The 17,341-nt window shown below is 47.5% G+C and overlaps 2 protein-coding genes across 5 annotated transcripts; one reads left to right on the top strand and one right to left on the bottom strand.

Moving 5' to 3' along the window:
• Positions 1 to 963: 963 nt before the first annotated feature.
• On the bottom strand, positions 964 to 4,564 carry paqr8 (progestin and adipoQ receptor family member VIII). Of its 4 annotated transcripts, none has more exons than XM_048985246.1 (3): positions 3,954 to 4,563; positions 3,599 to 3,731; positions 964 to 2,241 (listed from the first exon to the last, which is right to left on the bottom strand). In XM_048985246.1, the coding sequence occupies exons 2-3, from the start codon at positions 3,718 to 3,720 to the stop codon at positions 1,155 to 1,157; spliced, it is 1,209 nt and encodes a 402-aa protein (XP_048841203.1). In that variant the 5' UTR covers positions 3,721 to 3,731; positions 3,954 to 4,563; the 3' UTR covers positions 964 to 1,154. The 4 variants fall into 4 exon arrangements, with proteins under 4 accessions (XP_048841203.1, XP_048841204.1, XP_048841206.1 ...); XM_048985247.1 differs by having other exon boundaries at positions 4,350 to 4,563; XM_048985249.1 differs by lacking the exon at positions 3,599 to 3,731 and having other exon boundaries at positions 4,350 to 4,564.
• Positions 4,565 to 4,618: 54 nt separating this feature from the next.
• On the top strand, positions 4,619 to 14,808 carry mcm3 (minichromosome maintenance complex component 3). The gene is made up of 17 exons (XM_048985242.1): positions 4,619 to 4,930; positions 5,286 to 5,398; positions 5,720 to 5,928; positions 6,272 to 6,402; positions 6,824 to 7,062; positions 7,191 to 7,299; positions 8,854 to 9,007; positions 9,088 to 9,219; positions 9,770 to 9,978; positions 10,062 to 10,236; positions 10,355 to 10,481; positions 10,609 to 10,759; positions 12,905 to 13,045; positions 13,264 to 13,367; positions 13,509 to 13,594; positions 13,681 to 13,753; positions 14,076 to 14,808. The coding sequence occupies exons 1-17, from the start codon at positions 4,856 to 4,858 to the stop codon at positions 14,272 to 14,274; spliced, it is 2,427 nt and encodes an 808-aa protein (XP_048841199.1). The 5' UTR covers positions 4,619 to 4,855; the 3' UTR covers positions 14,275 to 14,808.
• Positions 14,809 to 17,341: the final 2,533 nt, after the last annotated feature.

The following is a 17,341-nucleotide window of genomic DNA, read 5'->3' as shown; positions in this document are numbered from 1 at the left end:
GTATTAGTAATAATTAAATAGTTATATTTAAACACACGACAGGCACAACAGCACACAACTGACACACATAAATGCAGCATGAAGGACCATTTCTTCATATCTCAGCACCAGTACAGGGCCAGTCCATCGCATTTAAACATTGGAAGATTTAATACATAGACTAAAATACATTGTGTTGCCTTTATTCAGACTGTTTGGTGAGAAATTCATTTAAAAACAAATATACAATTTAAAAGATATATATTTTTAAAAAAACTGCACCAGTACAACTGCTGTACCAGTCTCAAACAGAGACTCTACAGATTAAAACCGGAGCATATTGCAGTGTATTCCCCGCTGCGTGCTGATTCGATTCAGAGAGTAAAGAATGAAGTGGTTCGATGATGCCTAGAATGAACGGAATGTGCAGAGTCAGGGTGGAACAGTTAGGTGACTAGAACAGTAAACGGAGCTTATCGCGGCAGAAAGTGCGTCACGAGCTGGTGCAGATCTGAACAGGATGCGAGGCGTTCTTAAAGACTGAAACTGTCACAAGGGTGAGCTCCAGCCATCTCTGCTAGACGCACCTTGACGTCACTAAGTGCACTTATGTGTAACACTGGCGCTCTGCACAGTCTCCATTCAATATCTGCCTTACGTGTCCTAGTGGTCATTGTGAGAAGGCATGGAGTCTAATTAAGAAGCCACCTTCAGAAAGGTTTATGGACTGTGAGCTTTGCTAACTTAGCATTTGGCATGTTCTTCCGGCTAATCCACTGAGGGTAGCCCGGGATCAAAAGATCCCGGTAATGAGATTCCCAGACAGACCCCTGTGGCCTTGGCTTTGTGTCTATGAGAAGCCTGCATGTGACATCACTGCTACACCGGTTCCTTGAAGCCTGTTCGTGGCTGTCTTGGGTGTCACTGTGCATTGTGGTTTTGGGGCTGGTGAGCTACCTGGAATGAAAATGTCGGCAAATCAAATTCATAATATAATAATAATAATAATAATAATAATAATAATAAAATAATAATAATAATAAAACAACAATAACAGAGATTGGGGTAAACATACTGATCTGTGATTTAAGCCCTAGTCTTATAAATTAAGCCCATAAATTACTATAAACACATTGGAAACTAAATCTGTGCATGTCCTCCTTTGCAGGGCGATGTCACTCCTGTTTCCACTGCAAGCGTCGCTGCACCACGGCGCACATGAGCACTGCGGTCACCGCACTGCACAGCATCAGCACGCCGAAGGAGGCGGCGGCCAAAAGCAGGTAGCCCTGGCCGTGCACCTGCACCACCGACTCCCGGCGGGCAGCAAAGTCCTCCAGCAGCGCCTCCTGCTGGCAGAGCGTGCACAGCACCAGGAAGACGTGGAAGATCTGGTGGCCGTGGCCCACGATATCGCAGCGGCCCGGGAAGAGGCGCTCGGGCAGGGAGCAGGAGTAGAAGAAGGCGGCCAGGATGAAGAAGACGACCTGGAGAGCATGGAAAGGCAGCGCCGGGTCGTTCCAGGAACCCGTGGCCAGGCGGTGAATCACTGGACTGATGACCAACAGGTACTCCATGCCAGCAGGGATCAGCTGGATGATCTTCCTCTGCAAGGGGTACGGGCGGCGGTAACGGAGCTTGGCGTAACAGCAACTGCTGCAAGACAGCCAAGCAAGGAAGGCAGTGGCGGGCAGGAAGACCTCCCCCACGATGCTCTGGTGCCAGGCCGGCTCTGCGCTGTAAAAATAGTGTGCCAGGGCACAGCCATACTGGTGCAAGCCGACGCCCACGTAGTCCAGGAAGAAGAGTGCGTAGTGCGCCAGCTCGGAGCGTGACTGCAGCAGGTGGGCGGCGGTGCTGAACAGCAGGTAGGAGATGGCTGACAGCACGAAGAGGAGCAGCGGCAGCGAGACGGGATCCGGGGCCACCGCCCCCACGCCCCAGGTGCCGGCGGAGACCCAGCAGCGCAGCAGCAGCGGCAGAATGGCCAGAAGGTGCGTCCACACGTTCAGCGACTCGTTGTGCCACTGGAAGAGGCTGAGGAGGTAGCAGTGCCAGTCCTGGCCCGCGGGCCGGTAGCCTGACAGGATGTACGGCTCACGGAAGAGTGCAGGCACATCGGACGCCTGCACGGTGCCCCTCAGGGAGGGGAGGGAGGGCAGGGCATCCAGAACGCGGGGCAGTCGGCCAAGCTGCTGCACGCTCAGTGACAGGGTGCTGATCCGCTCCACGATTGCGCTAGACATACTGCCCCCCCCCCACCTGAACAGGGAAAAATACAGTTTTGAGGAGGACTTTCACAGGTGTGCATTACATTTAGCTGCCTTTCTTTGCACCTTGTGTACTGCCTTTCATCCGAGCTCTACAGTCCTTGCTTCTGTATGTACTAGAATTTCCTCCTGGGATAAATAAAGTTCGTCTGGTCTAGTGTAGTCTAATCTAATGTAGTTAATGCTCAGGTAATAGACAAGCCAGGAAATGGCTGACTTGAAATCAAAGGGCTAGAAAAAAATTTAATAAAACAAGAAACTGACTCTTAAAACCTGTGTTTCTATATGACATGGATACCTGAATCCAGATACCCAGTTAAAAGGAGCAAATGGAAGAAATTAGATCTTGTAGCACATAGAAACAAAGTGTACTGGATAATCACCGGTCACATATTACAGCGTGAAGTGAATGGCTTTGTTTTCTGCCAGACCTGCACCTCATTCCCAGCTGCCCTATCTCAGGTTTTAGCCCAAGCCTTTGTTAGAGGAAAATATACAACACAGGCAAGTAATTACAGTGACAAACTTGCAAAATATGAGACTCCCTAACCATTCGGGTGGCCTTAAGCAAACACGTTCCTCGGGTGAATCACACCCTGCAAGTCAAACCAGTCTTACGTCAGGTATCGCAAACCAGATAAATCAGTAGCTTGAACAAAGGGAACAAAATTTCTGTAGCGTTAAAACTTAAAAAATGCCAACTATGCCTCATACTCTAAATATGTCAAAGACCAATAAACTACCCATTAATTATAAAAGAACAGAAACAACTGTTAATGTCCTTGTGCGGTTTTCAAATATACAGAGACCGCTGTTTTAGTTTGCAACTAAACCGCGTGTAACTGGCACCCATTGCCTGATATGCCCTCCTGCCTCCCTCGGCTACCTGGTCCAGGATAAACGTTCGGGAAATAAAAGGATTACATTTGTTACAGCTGAATCAGATTTCGTCAGTTATTTTAATTGCGCTGTTCTGGTGCAGTTTCTTATAAATATGGCATAAGTATGTATAATTGATAAAGGTATTACTGATACAATTATTTCACAGTGCCGGACAGTCCCTAGGATGAAATTAAAAATAGTACATTTACCGATGGAATGTGTGTATGCAGATCAACTGAGGACGTTTTATTCCAAGATAGGAAAAAGAGACAGCACATGTAACACGTACACGCCGCACAATCCACTTTTAGTAATGGTATTAGTATAGTAGTAGTATTTCTACTATAGATAGTATAGTATTTCATATATAATTACGCGTTCAAATAATAGCATAACCACGACTTAAGTTCAGAGAGCGCGTATTTGCCTTCGATTTGCCATGTCCAGCAGTCTCGGAGATGTTTTACCTGTATCTTCTCGTACCTCTACCTGGTGCCTTGGAGTGTGAAGTGGGTCGCACCTCACCTGTCGGAAGGACTGCGCACCCCACCCATGCCGGTGTTCGGCTCTGTCCTAATTCGCCTCCCATTTCCCACACGTCTGATTCAGCGACGGATTACGCATGGAACCGAAATAAAGTGAATTTTAGTTATTTGGTTGCCGTTTCTTTTGTACGTCGAGTATGGCTATTAAACTATGTTCATAATACTGATTATTTAGCTAATTCTCATTCTGATTAATCCGCTTATTCTAACCATTACTCCTGGCTTTGTATTACTAGTAACATATTGTAAGAATAACTTCATCGTCTCATACACTTGCCTGAACACCACAATGAAGAATTATAGGACCAACTTTCGTTTTATATTTATCCATATTTATTGGATACTGTATCTGAGGTCTCTTGAAAACCGACATTGTTCCGAACCTTACAGACCAAATTCAGAGGTTTACCGGTCTGCCTCCCAAAATCGGGCCGCGACATGTTTTTATTGGATTATTACACCCGACCAGGAGCGTAGAAACCGGGGAGACCGTGTACCGCCCTATAGTTAATTTCCACTTCGTCTAATCCCGCTATTCAGTGCCGGCGAACACCATCCCACACCCCTACGGAATCTTTTACTGCCGGCAAACCCCTATGCTTGACACGCTTGCGGATAGTTGACATTACTTCGGTTTTTTTTCTCCAGGTTGTCTTTAGGTTAAAACAAATACCTCAAATAGCAACCATGTTAGGTTTCAGACCCTTTACCTACACCAAGTAATTTGGCGTGGGTAATTAAATTCGCCGCTTAACGTCCATTGTTTCCCTGGGTAAAGCATGTTTATCAAAGCATGTGATGAACGCCGCCTATTGGACTTTTTTTTTGCTGTTACGTTGTACATTAAATACTCCCAAAGCAGTACTACGACCAGGAAACCATTTTCTGAGCTTTTCGCGCGAACTTTGCTGGAGGTGGAGAATGGGCAGCACGAGCTTTTAAAGCCTGGGTGACTGTGCTCGAGGATTGGTCAATATCTTCAAGCGCGCCGAAAATGCAAATATGGCGAACTTGTGTGGACCAATCATGAGCCGGAACGATGCGTCCCGGTTTTCTTTGTGGCGCGAAAGCTTTACTTTCTTTTGGTTGAGGGGGCAGGTAGTTTGCTGTGAGCTAAGGAAATAAACTAAAAACTTTATTTTTAAAAAATTCTTTCTTAAGTAAAATCTCGATTGCAAAATGGCCGCCGAAGTCGTGGATAATGAAGAGATGAGAGAGGCGCAACGAGAATATTTGGATTTTCTTGATGATGATGTAAGTCATTAGTTTAAGTGCCATTGAGTTTTGTAGCGGAGCAATATTCAATTAAATATCAACGTTTGTTTTATCAAATGCTGTTTATTAGAAACATGCTTTGAAATGTGATTGTAGTTAAGAATCTGTTTTATATTTATATCGTTCTAATGAATGGCAAGAACTAACTTGCTTTGCAATGAGAAACAGCTCGTTTATTTGGACGCTCAGCATGCACGGTTTGGGAGGCCTAAAATGGCTACTCGGCTTTTCTTTTGGCTTTTTTTAGTGAAATGTTAGCATGAGTGACCCACCTGATCACGAATACAACAGAACTTACCCCTTCTTTACCCCTTCTTCTATTTAACGTTTGCAGCAAGACCAGGGTGTTTATCACACCAAAGTGCGCGACATGGTTAGTGACAATAAGTTCCGGCTTATTGTCAACATCAACGACCTGCGGCGGCGCAACGAGACTCGTGCTGCACGGTGGGTTCAGTTTCCGGTACTAAAGAACTGTCTAGTTTGTGTACAGATTAAAATGAAATGTGATGCTTTACATATTCACGTGATACAATTTTGTAGTGGTTAAGAAGATTCAGCAACATTCTGCTGATCTCAGAGCTGTAATGTCTAACGTTCTTTGATAAGTTGTTAATTTAGTCAGTTTACGTGTGTTTAGTACGCGAGTAAAACTGATCAACGTTTGTTCTTAGCACATTTTAAATGTGATAGGGAAAGTGCCAGCTTTGTGTGTAGTGGGCCTTCTGACCCAGCACTGGTTCTGATCGAGCCGTCCCCCTTTCTCAGGCTCATGAATAATTCCTTTGAGGAGCTCCTGGCCTTCCAGCGTGCTTTGAAGGACCTGGTGGCCTCTGTGGATGCCACCTATGCGAAGCAGTACGAGGAGTTCTTCGTGGGCCTGGAGGGCAGCTTTGGCAGCAAGCACGTGACCCCTCGCACGATGACGGCCCGTCTCCTGGGCAGCGTGGTCTGCGTGGAGGGCATTATCACCAAATGTGAGGCTCCTCTGCTGTGTTGTTGGGTTAGGGGGGTCGAGCTACTTTAGCCCAAACTTTTGCTTGTCTCTGGATTTAAAGGGGAAAGCTGAGCAGCCCTGATACATTTTAACCAGAGTTGTTTGTTGTGAATTGTGATCCCTGGGGCCTGTATCCCAAAGCTGGATTTCTTGCTGAGCCGGATAACTTGTCAAATTTAAGGTTTGAAGGGACTTCATCTTCGTTCACATACATTTAGCCCAGACTACATAAAATCTGCAAGTTATTCGATTGAGAAATCCTGTTTCATAATGCAGCCCCCTGAGCTCCATGTAGGCGTGTTACACATGTGCGTGTTTTGCAGGTTCATTGGTGCGGCCCAAGGTCGTGCGCAGCGTCCACTACTGCCCCGCCACGAAGAAGACGATGGAGCGCAAGTACACGGACATGACATCCCTGGATGCTTATCCGTCGAGCGCCATTTACCCCACGAAGGTCTGAGCTGTGCTGTCTGGTCCCTCCCCGTTATCCTCGGTGCGATAGTGTATCCTGAATCACCAGGGCAGGATCATGTCTTTTGTGATCAGTTTTTCACTGAATGTGGGTTATGGTTGTGTTCAGAAGGTCGTTTGTTCAAATCCCAGTTGCCGGCAAAGTAATTTTACTGTTGAGGCCTTGAGCGAGGTCCCCAACACCAGATCTTTCGAGGAACTAACTGACCCTGCATTGTCACCTAGGATTAAAGCATCTCAGTCTGTAATGTGGTTTATTAGAAAGTGATTAGGAAAGGAGGGATTTGAGCACCTTATTGATTTTTCAGGATGTAGTAAATTCTGTTGTTGCATGAGGGGTTTGGGATTATGTGATGATATTAGGGGTTCCCATGTTGACGAATGTCTGCTTGATGTGCTTTCAGGATGAGGAGAACAACCCCCTGGAGACAGAGTTTGGCCTCTCCATTTATAAAGACCACCAGACGATCACCGTACAGGAGATGCCTGAGAAGGCACCTGCCGGCCAGCTGCCACGCTCTGTGGACATAATCTTGGACAACGACCTGGTGGACACCGCTAAGCCTGGAGATCGCGTCCAAGTCATTGGGACCTACCGCTGTTTGCCTGGGAAAAAGGGTGGCTTCACCTCTGGCACTTTCAGGTAAAACTTCTGCATGGGGTGATAGTTGGGTATTACGCACGTCATCGTGTCCATATAGTCTTCACTGAGCACAAGGTTACTTGGAATTTGGGGGGAGGTAAATTCTTTGACTGTGCTTTTTCCTCCAGGACCATCCTGATTGCCTGCCACGTGAAGCTGTTGAGCAAAGAGGTGTCTGCATACTTCTCCGCCGATGATGTGGCCAAGATCAAAAAGTTCAGCCGGTCGCACTCCAAGGTGAGAGGGTGGGGGGGGGCTATTGCAGTGACTTGACCGAGCGCAGAGCTGAGGGGCTTCTTAGTGTCTCAGTAGAGGCGTCTGTCTTTTAGAGAGGGTGCCTGGCCTGAGTTTGCTCACTAAGGATCCAGCCCTGTACGTTCAGTATAGGTTGACCAGCATCAGTATTGTCCAGGCTGTCCACTTCATGTAAGCACACTTGTTTTAGATCTGAGGCATGATGGGACTGCTGTATGTGGTATGTTGGGTGGGTTGTTGGCCAGCCCTTATGTAGGACCTTCTTCCCTGTAGTTGTTTTCCAAACTGCATACTGTAACCAGTGTGTACTGCATACTGTAACCAGTGTGTACTGCATACTGTAACCAGTGTGTACTGCATGCTGCGTATTGCTAGTCGTATCCTGTACACTTGTGTTTTTTTTTGTAAGTGATTTGTAGCATGCTCAGTTTTAACATGCCCTCCCTCTGAGCCTTTTAAATTGACCATCTCCCGCAGACGATGAATCATTTAAGAGTGTTTTTCCACCAGTCTGCTGCAATATCTGCCCATGGAAAACTGTCAAACTCTACAAAAAAGGTCATTAAAATAATCAAAAATAAATGGATAACTTACCTAAAGCGCCACATCTGTTAAGCCCGCAGTGTATTGAAAGGACAGGTACATTAATAGGATTGAATACAATTACAAAGGCGGGAGGTAAAATTGCAAAACAGAAATTGCAAACAGAAATTGCAAAAGAATGTAATACTTCAATAAATACACTACAAATCGTAACTAGGGTATACATTAGTACATAGACTTGGATAAATTAATCAAAATGATGGTAGCATTTAGTCCCTCCTCTTGCAGGCAGTGATTAGAGGGAAGTATTTGATGTAAAGGGCTGCTAACGTTAGCTAGCTCACTGGCACGTGTAGGGCCGCTAGCGTTAGCTAGCTCACTGGCACGTGTAGGGCCGCTAGCGTTAGCTAGCTCACTGGCACGTGTAGGGCCGCTAGCGTTAGCTAGCTCACTGGCACGTGTAGGGCCGCTAGCGTTAGCTAGCTCACTGGCACGTGTAGGGCCGCTAGCGTTAGCTAGCTCACTGGCACGTGTAGGGCCGCTAACTTGTTTGATCCTATTAGTCTGACGCTGGTTTGTTGTACTTTGTCCTTACTCTGGAAAATGAAGATAATACAAAAGAAAACTGCATAAAGGTTTTAATATATTATTTTTATTTTTATACTGAGCTTTCCCTGGTGCCTGTGAGGTTGCCCATTACCACCACCCCACCCCCAAGTTAAACAGTCAAAGCCAGGCTGTGATGGTCTCACCTTGCATTGTGGGATGCAGTGGGTGAAGTAGACAGATCTTGCACATACTGATCTTTGGTGTACTGAGAGTTTCACATTTTTCCACATACTGCATATTGCATGCTACTTTTTGACCTAAATTAGTATGTACTATTAGAATAGCATGCATTTCCACAAACAGCCTGTGTCTGTGGTGTGTAGCCCACCTGCCTCATTACGATGTCTTAGTGGTCCTCTGACTCCCACTGGCCCTCCCTTTCAGGACTTGTTTGAGCAGCTCGCCCGCTCGCTGGCTCCCAGCATCCACGGACATGAGTACATCAAGAAGGCCATCCTGTGCATGCTGCTGGGCGGTGTGGAGAAGGTTCTGGAGAACGGCTCCCGCATCCGCGGGGACATCAACGTACTGCTCATAGGTACGCCGGCGTCTGGCCGCGAGCACGGGGGCCTCAGCCCGGCGCTGGCCGCAGCGCTGACACGCCTCGTCTTCCTGCAGGTGACCCCTCGGTGGCCAAATCGCAACTGCTGCGCTACGTGTTGCACACGGCCCCCCGTGCCATCCCCACTACAGGCCGCGGCTCCTCCGGTGTGGGCCTAACGGCCGCCGTCACCACTGACCAGGAGACGGGTATGTGGGCTGGGGGGGGGAGCGGGGGGGTCGCATTTCATCTGCATGGATCTGTAAACTCTGCCAATAGGAAAAGCAGCACTCCGTAGGTAGGAGTATTCAACCTTTTCCTTACTAGGATAGTATGGCGTTAAACTGTTAAAGCTCGTGCATTAAGTGTTAAATCTTTTATTGCTGCAGTTCTGAAAATACCCTCCATTTAAGTTAGCTGCGGCTTGTCAGCCCTGGAGCAGATCGCTAGCGAACCGTGTTTAATGAATCATCATCTGCTCCCTGCTGTAGAGGTGAGCGGTTGATGATTCTGCTATTAAATAGCGAATTTTAGATTTTATTGTGGTTGGTGATTTTAATGAGTCACTTTGTGTGTTAATGACGGGCTACAGTAAGGGGGCGACGTGGAGGCGCTGATGAATGGCTTGTAGTGCTACACACAAAGAACGTCCTTCGCTCAATGGTCCAGTCCAAGGTTAATGGCTCTGAATGAATCTGAAAGCACTGTGTGTGACTGGGGGGGTGGAGCCAAGCATGACCAGTGTGGCCCCTCCCTCAGGTGAGCGTCGCCTAGAGGCGGGTGCCATGGTGCTGGCCGATCGCGGGGTGGTGTGTATCGACGAGTTTGACAAGATGTCCGACATGGACCGCACGGCCATCCACGAGGTGATGGAGCAGGGCCGTGTCACCATCGCCAAAGCTGGCATCCATGCCCGGCTCAATGCCCGCTGCAGCGTGCTGGCCGCCGCCAACCCCGTCTATGGCAGGGTACGTTCTGCCTGGGTCCTAAGCTGTGGGTCTAGCTTTGCGGCAACAGTAAACTCAAGTGAGACTCTCTCCTCCTCTTCCAGTATGACCAGTACAAGACACCGATGGAAAACATCGGGCTCCAGGACTCGCTGCTCTCCCGTTTTGACCTGCTCTTCATCGTGCTGGATCAGATGGACCCGGAGCAGGACCGCGAAATTTCGGACCATGTGCTCCGCATGCACCGATACCGGAACCCCGGCGAGCAGGATGGCGCAGGTGAGCATTGGCTGCCGGCCCGACCAGAACCCGTTTGCCTTGTTCCACCGATACGGGTTGCGTTTGAGGCCCACGTGTGGCGTGAGTCGGCTTGTGACTCGAGTGGCGTCTCCGGCAGCTATGTCCCTGGGTGGGACAGTGGACATTCTGACCACCGAGGACCCCGACGCCGGTGAGGATGAGCAGGAGGAGCTGCAGGTGTACGAGAAGCACAATGCCCTGCTCCACGGCAGCAGGAAGCGCAGGTAATGCGATCGCTGCGATCCGTGTTTTTCGCACGATGCTTGTCCGGATAGCTTTGATAGTTGCCTCAGGGATGCCGTGGGTCGTCTCGTGCTGTCTGATCCTACGCCGTGCTTTGGTATCTTTTAGGGATAAGATTGTCAGCAAGGAGTTCATGAGGAAGTACCTCCACGTGGCCAAGCTGATCGCCCCGGTGCTGACGCAGGAGGCAGCCGACCACATCGCGGAGGAGTACTCACGGCTGCGTGGCCAGGAGCAGCTGGGCTCGGACGTGGCGCGGGTGAGCAGCCGCCTTCCCACTGCACTTTGGATCCTCGTCTTGGAGCAAAACGCTCTTTTGCGGAGCAGTGATCAAAAGTTAAAGGGCTTTTTCATTGGTCATGCAAAGTGACATAATGATGCATTTTATTTAAAGCTGCCTTTCAAGGCACTTAAGGACAGCTTACAAAGACAATATACATTGTTGCAGTACATCAATACAAAAAATTAGCATTGAATAAAACAAACAAAACAAAAAAATATTTAAAAAATGGATAAGAATAATTTGAAATCAGCAGAATCGTAACGAATATGAAAGTTTAATAAGATGTGTGTTAAGTTTTGAATGCAGAAATCCTGTCTGTTATGGATACCAGGAGGGAGACGATTCCATAGACTAGCGGCAACATGACAAAGCTGTAAATCGTATAGTGGCCAGGCGAGCACAGGGCACAACCGGAGAGGCAGAGTGGGAAGGTCTGAGAGTGCGGGAAGGAGTGTGAATATGTAAGAGATCAGCAAGATACGAAGGAGCAAGTTTGTGAAGGGTTCTGAAGGCGAACAGTAGGATTTTGTAATCGGTACGATATTTAATGGGAAGCCAATGAAGTTGCCGAAGGACAGGACTGATGTGGGCCGTGATAGGAGGCCTGGTCATACGAACGGCCGCCTTCTGTACTAACTGGCGGAGCCTGAGAGGTAAAGCAGATTTATTGGTTACTGTAATTCCATTCTGTGATGTGACCAGGGTGATGTGGCAGGTGTAAGGGGTTAATATTGTGGAGGTGAAAATATGCAGACCGGGTAGAACAGAATATAAATACTGTGACAGAGATGCATGAATGTATACCCTGGAGGGAAATATATTGGCAAATAGTAAGAAAAAGAGACAGAAGTCAGTGATTTACTTGCACAAAATAGATCTAACAATTAACAAAGGAATTTAAGTGTAAAAAGTATAAGTACAAATATACAAACAAGCTTTGTGCCAACAGGACTGTATAGAAATGAGTGACTGCAGATGTGAAACGGATATGATCAGATCATATTGATGTGAAATGTGCGTACAGATTGACTGCCGTTAAATAGGTGAATGAAGAGGGAAAACGTCTTTTTGAGGATATTAAGATGTAGACAGTTAACCACTTGATTGCAACAGTGGTTTGGCATGAAAGCAGACTGCAATAAATATATTTAGGTTCAGTAACAGACCCCTTCTTAGGCTGGGCGGAGGGGGCTGGGTATTCAGCAGTCAAATAGTGTTTTTAACCCTCTGGGGTCCAGGGGTAGGAAACACACTTTCACTGACTGGGGCATGGTAAGACATTTCATTCAGTATCATAAACTTAATTCATGGCAAATTAAATTATTATATATTTGTTTTGGCATCAACCTCATTTTAATCTTGGCGTACTTTTGTAAATTTGTCAGATTTATGTGAAGTTTATCTAATTTGATGTCAAAGTACAGACATTGCAAAATGCAGTTTGTACATAGTAAGCAATGGTGGCAGTTTGTTTTGATCCCAGATATCTGATCACCAAGGTCTTGGCTACATGAAGATGACTAAATGGTGTAGGTGCAACATTCGGTTTGATTTATAAATAAGAGAAACCGAACTCATGTCACTATTTCTGGCTCCTTTCATTGAATATGTAGCAACTTTCATGTGTATGAATGAGCCATTCACACCTGGCCACACCCACACCTACACCCCACCCCCCCCCCCCGGCACTGATGGGGATGTATCTGGATCGCGTTTCACTTCTGCGTTCATCAAATTACCATGCGAATGCGATTTGAATGCGTAGAAATGCGGCTATTTAGAATGCGAATAGCGATCTTCAGGTGGGGGCGGCACTACATGCCCCCCATGCAGGTAAAACAAAGAAAGGTGACATTATTTACTTTTTTGCCGATTTTTTTTTTTTAACCTAATTTTACAAACTTTAATACTTCCGACAATTGACGTTTTGAAAAGACGACGGATTACGGATTTAGCGTTTTTTTTTTTCATGGTTCTACATGAAGATTTCAGCGAGATATAAACTGAAATAGACGCGAAAAGTGCGCTGCATCGCTGCCGACACACTTGACCCCAGAGGGTTAAGCCTTACTGTTCATAAACAAGGCTGGATCATGGACCTTAACGCATCCCCATCCGCAGACTTCGCCGGTGACGGCCCGGACCCTGGAGACGCTGATCCGCCTGTCCACGGCGCACGCCAAGGCTCGCATGAGCAAGGCCGTAGAGCTGCAGGATGCACAAGTTGCGGTGGAGCTGGTGCAGTTTGCATACTTCAAAAAGGTTGGTGGCTCATTCACGCCAATTCCCTGAAACACCTTTTGAGGCTTTGTGTAGTGTTAAAGGCTCCAGTCATTACCTGACTGCTTTGCAGTGTCGGTTGATTCGGGGAGTGAGAGGATACCAGTCGGATGGCCGAACTCCGTCCGTTCTCTGCTGATGCTGGTCTGTGAAAGGCCAGTAGACCGAACATCCAGCCAGTGTTAATTCTCCTCCCTCAGGTTCTCGAGAAAGAGAAGAAACGATCCAGGCAGACGGATAGGGACACCGCTTCAGAGGATGAGGACGACGAAGGGGACGTTCCATCTCCTCCAAGGAGGAAGAGGTGGCTGTTACTCTGTCCTGCCCTTGCCTGTTCTGCACATCAGTCTTACTTAGTCTTTAGACTGTTGTCGACTCAATACTGTTTCCCTTCTGTTAAGGGCTATGCTTGTTTGCTGATGCAGTTCTCATTCCCTGTCTGTAGGGGTCGCCGTTCGGATCGTCGCCCTTCTCAGGGAAGTGAACCCTACGACCCTTATGACTTTGACGGAGAGCAGGAAACTCCAAAAGGTGGGACCACCAGCATCTGATCCCTCCATGTCGCCCTCTGGTGGCCAGTGTATGACTGACTTCCCTGTTTCTGTCCATGTTCCAAGTGCCGACCCCAGGGGCCAGAGATGCACCAGCGGGGACCCCAGAGAATGGTGAAGCGGGGCTGTCTGCAGACAGGTCAGTAAGGGGTGGGGGAGATATTCCTTGAATTGTAGCTCCTATCAGGCATAGAAGTGCACATATGGTTCATCTGATGTGTAAAATCTGCAAAAAAGGAACATTTGGGAATTGTATCATGCCAAGTATGTAATCGCATGCAGCGTGTTTGTCTCTGGCAGCATTTTGAGGATGCATTAATTTATCTGAAATGTACTGTTAGGGTTCGCAGTTAAGATGCTCACAGTTAATCTGTAGGTTCAGTGTAAGGCTCTGCGTGGGTGGGGGGTGGGTGTGTGTATGCGCCCTGCCATCAGTAACAGGTGCCTCTCTCCCTACCCAGGCTGAAAGCATTTAAGGGGGCCCTGCTGGAGGCCTTCCGCTCGGCCCATGCTCAGTCCGTCAGCCTGGCAGCCCTGAAAGAGGTCATCAACAAGGATAACCAGACCCCCTTCACTGCCGCGGAGGTGGACGACGCCCTCGGCCGCATGCAGGACGACAACCAGGTCATGGTGTCCAGTGACATCGTCTTCCTCATCTGAGAGGATGGGAGCGGAGAAGGAACGGGGCTTCCTTCAAATCCGCAGGGACCTGAGCCGCACGGATTTGCCTGACGCAGGCACTGTGTGCTGGCAAAGCTGGTCACTGTGTGTCACCTGACCGCATGTTTTACTTTGCAAATGCTCATGTCATGCAGTTTTAGGAAAGGGCGACTCATTGCCTGTTAAGGAGCCTGCAGTGTTTGTTGTGGTTTTTAAGCGTTTTAAGGTGTAAATATAAAGGCCTTTGTACATATTTTACAGGAAGCTGGAGTTTTAATCCTGCTGTTGTCGTTTTAGTAATCTGAACAAATGACTGATTTATATCAAAAGAAACTGGTAAATCCCCCTCCTCCCCCATCTGTTTTGTTTTATTCTCACCCCAAGTGGTGGTAAGTCTGGAAATCACCGGGTTCTCCATTTGTGGACAGTAGGGGGTGCCATTTCGTCTAATGCTGAACAGTGGATTTCTTTGAAAATGCTTAAACGCCAACGGTAAAATACAGAATTGTCTGCCAAATAAATTGTCTGGTTTAACTGGTTGTTTGAGAATCCAGCTGAATTGTGGGAACCCTCCTCATGGTAAAGGAAAAACAGTGAAGGCAGGTAATGTTTTTATTTCCCTCGGTATCGCAGTTCTGTTGTGGCATCTCCCCAGAAGGCATATGTGAGACTGTAGTCACACCATCCATCCATCCATTTTCCAAACCGCTTATCCTACTGGATCGCGGGGGGTCCGGAGCCTATCCCGGAAGCAATGGGCACGAGGCTGGGAACAACCCAGGATGGGGGGCTAGCCCATCGCAGGGCACACTCACACACCATTCACTCTCACATGCATTCCTACGGGCAATTTAGCAAGTCCAATTAGCCTCAGCATGTTTTTGGACTGTGGGGGGAAACCGGAGTACCCGCGGGAAACCCCACGACGACATGGGGAGAACATGCAAACTCCACACACATGCGACCCAGGCGGAGACTCGAACCCGGGTCTCAGAGGTGTGAGGCAACAGTGCCAATCACTGCACCATGTAGTCACACCATTGATCCATATTTTATCAGTGTCTGCAAAAAATGTTACTTCATGTATCCCTTTATTTAAAAAAATTAAAATCTCAATATTAGATCCTTTTGCTGAATCACAACCCAATATGAGCCTTTTTTGCCCTTGAGTAAGAATTTTCAAATTTCATGCAGGCAGCCACGCCTTGTTCTAGTGGCGCCCCCACCTGTTGTGCCCAGTAGCTACTCCTGCACCTTCATTTTATATTGTGCTCAGCTGCGTCATTGTGTGACCAGTTTACTGCGTGAAAAAAATGGTTCCCATTTAATGGTAATTAGGTCTCTGATTTCACCTTCCCTGCTGATTTCCCAAAATGCACTTGGGCCATAAATAGCACTGCACCTGAAGTTTACACGCACTCTGTATGCTTTGAGTTCTTTCCAAATGTTTTTCTACAGAAGTATAGAATAGAGTGAGCCTGGCTTACAGATCTGATTTGGTGCATTTCTTATTATTATTTGTGCCCCCCCCAGATTTCCATCGTAAACTAAAATTGTGTTAAATTTCTAGCAAAACGCCCACTGTATTGATGACCCCAACAAGGACTGATGTAACGAGGAAAACATTTAAGGCTGGAGTCTCTGTCCCACGCCCCCAACTCATCACTGAGGGTATTTAGGGTTTCTTGGATATAAAACTGTACGAGTGATTAATGCTCCGGAAGAGCTGCTGGAGGCTCCAGTTTCCGTGTTAAATTTTGAGCGGTAGGTGGGTCTGGCATTGCTGGGTAATGCTGTCATGACTAAGCTAGTCTGGTGGCTCCATTTCCCACCTGGCCACTGTCTGCTAATTACCGGAAGCGTGGTATGGCGTGTAAATATTTATATGGTTATCATGATAAATCTGAAATTTTGTTAACTGGAGTGTAATCAGGAAATGAGTATGAGCCGCTGGAGTTTGTGTCTCCAACCGCAGGCCCCCCCCGAGCCCTCGGAGGTAGCTGACTCCGCAGTCCTAACCGCCTCCGGCTTGGTTTCGCTTGAGACGCGTGGGGGGCATGCTACGTGGCGGGGTCGCTGCTGATTGGGCGTGACCTTTGCTGCCCTCGCTTTCAGTTCTGGTCTGGCTGTTTTTGGTCGCTTGTAGTTTGATGCACAGTGACGTCTTTGTTTCTCTTTGCCCCCTGCTTTACTCGTACCCGGGTTTGCAATTCTGCCACATTCCTGTAGCCCAGAGGCTGCAAGCATGTCAGTGCCCCCCCCCCCCACCCTTGCTGCAGGTCACATGACGTGGGCATCCCAGGAAGGGAGGAATCCCACTCTTGAGAGTGAAGCTGATTTATTCTGCTGCAAGGGGGGCTCCTGATGACAAGCAATATCAACAGGGATCTGTTGTAAACAGGTAACCTGGACTGATGGATCCAATTGTTGACGTTCTAGTTCATTAATTGATGCTACAATATTAAGAGTAAAGGAGTTCATGAATATAATGCATTTTTTTCTGAGGGTTGTATATGTCTCCATGGAGATTGCCAAGGATGATTCATCATAGATGTCAGCGCTGTCATCAACCAATCGCAAATACTTCTGTTCTTTGGTTATTCTGTGTTTGTTGCATTTCCATTTTTAGACTTTTCTGCCTTTTTAATTGTCCCTGGTGTGAGTAGCCAGCACAGGCCCTAGACCCGCCAGGAAGAAAGGAAGGAAGTGATATGCACTTCTCTCCGCCCATGACCTGCTGGGGTGGCAGTGAAAAGGGCATCTTGATTCCCCGCTCAGAGAAAAAGAAAGGGCATTCGGTTTTGTACCAGGGCTGAAAGGCCAAACCCTTGCTGTTTAACAGCCTTGAAAACCTCTCATCTCTGAGTTCTGGTATGTTTGAACTAGGGTTGCAGTCTGTTTTTATTAACAACCAACCGCCGGTATTGTGCACGAAGGCGACAGACCATTCTTGTGTCTCCTTGATGATCTAGCTGGAGCTTGAACTGATTTCACTCATGCTTTCTCTCTTCTGAAACAATCGAGTGCTGGTTGAAATTTGTGCAGAGAATCTACCGTGATGTTCCAG

This window comes from Brienomyrus brachyistius, chromosome 19 (genome assembly GCF_023856365.1).
Source record: "Brienomyrus brachyistius isolate T26 chromosome 19, BBRACH_0.4, whole genome shotgun sequence".
Taxonomy (NCBI): domain Eukaryota; kingdom Metazoa; phylum Chordata; class Actinopteri; order Osteoglossiformes; family Mormyridae; genus Brienomyrus; species Brienomyrus brachyistius.
Note: the sequence above shows the minus strand (reverse complement) of the source record. Positions and strands in the feature narration are given on the sequence as shown.

What these genes read in the sequence shown, in the direction of transcription:
- paqr8 (XM_048985246.1), bottom strand. Translation starts at nt 3,720, where the DNA reads ATGGGAGGCGAATTAGGACAGAGCCGAACACCGGCATGGGTGGGGTGC. An exon ending in AGAGGTACGAGAAGATACAG is followed by an intron (nt 2,242 to 3,598) that starts GTAAAACATCTC and finishes TTCCCTGTTCAG; the next exon opens with GTGGGGGGGGGGCAGTATGT.
- mcm3 (XM_048985242.1), top strand. Translation starts at nt 4,856, where the DNA reads ATGGCCGCCGAAGTCGTGGATAATGAAGAGATGAGAGAGGCGCAACGA. An exon ending in TCAGCCGGTCGCACTCCAAG is followed by an intron (nt 7,300 to 8,853) that starts GTGAGAGGGTGG and finishes CCTCCCTTTCAG; the next exon opens with GACTTGTTTGAGCAGCTCGC. An exon ending in AGAGCAGGAAACTCCAAAAG is followed by an intron (nt 13,595 to 13,680) that starts GTGGGACCACCA and finishes CCATGTTCCAAG; the next exon opens with TGCCGACCCCAGGGGCCAGA.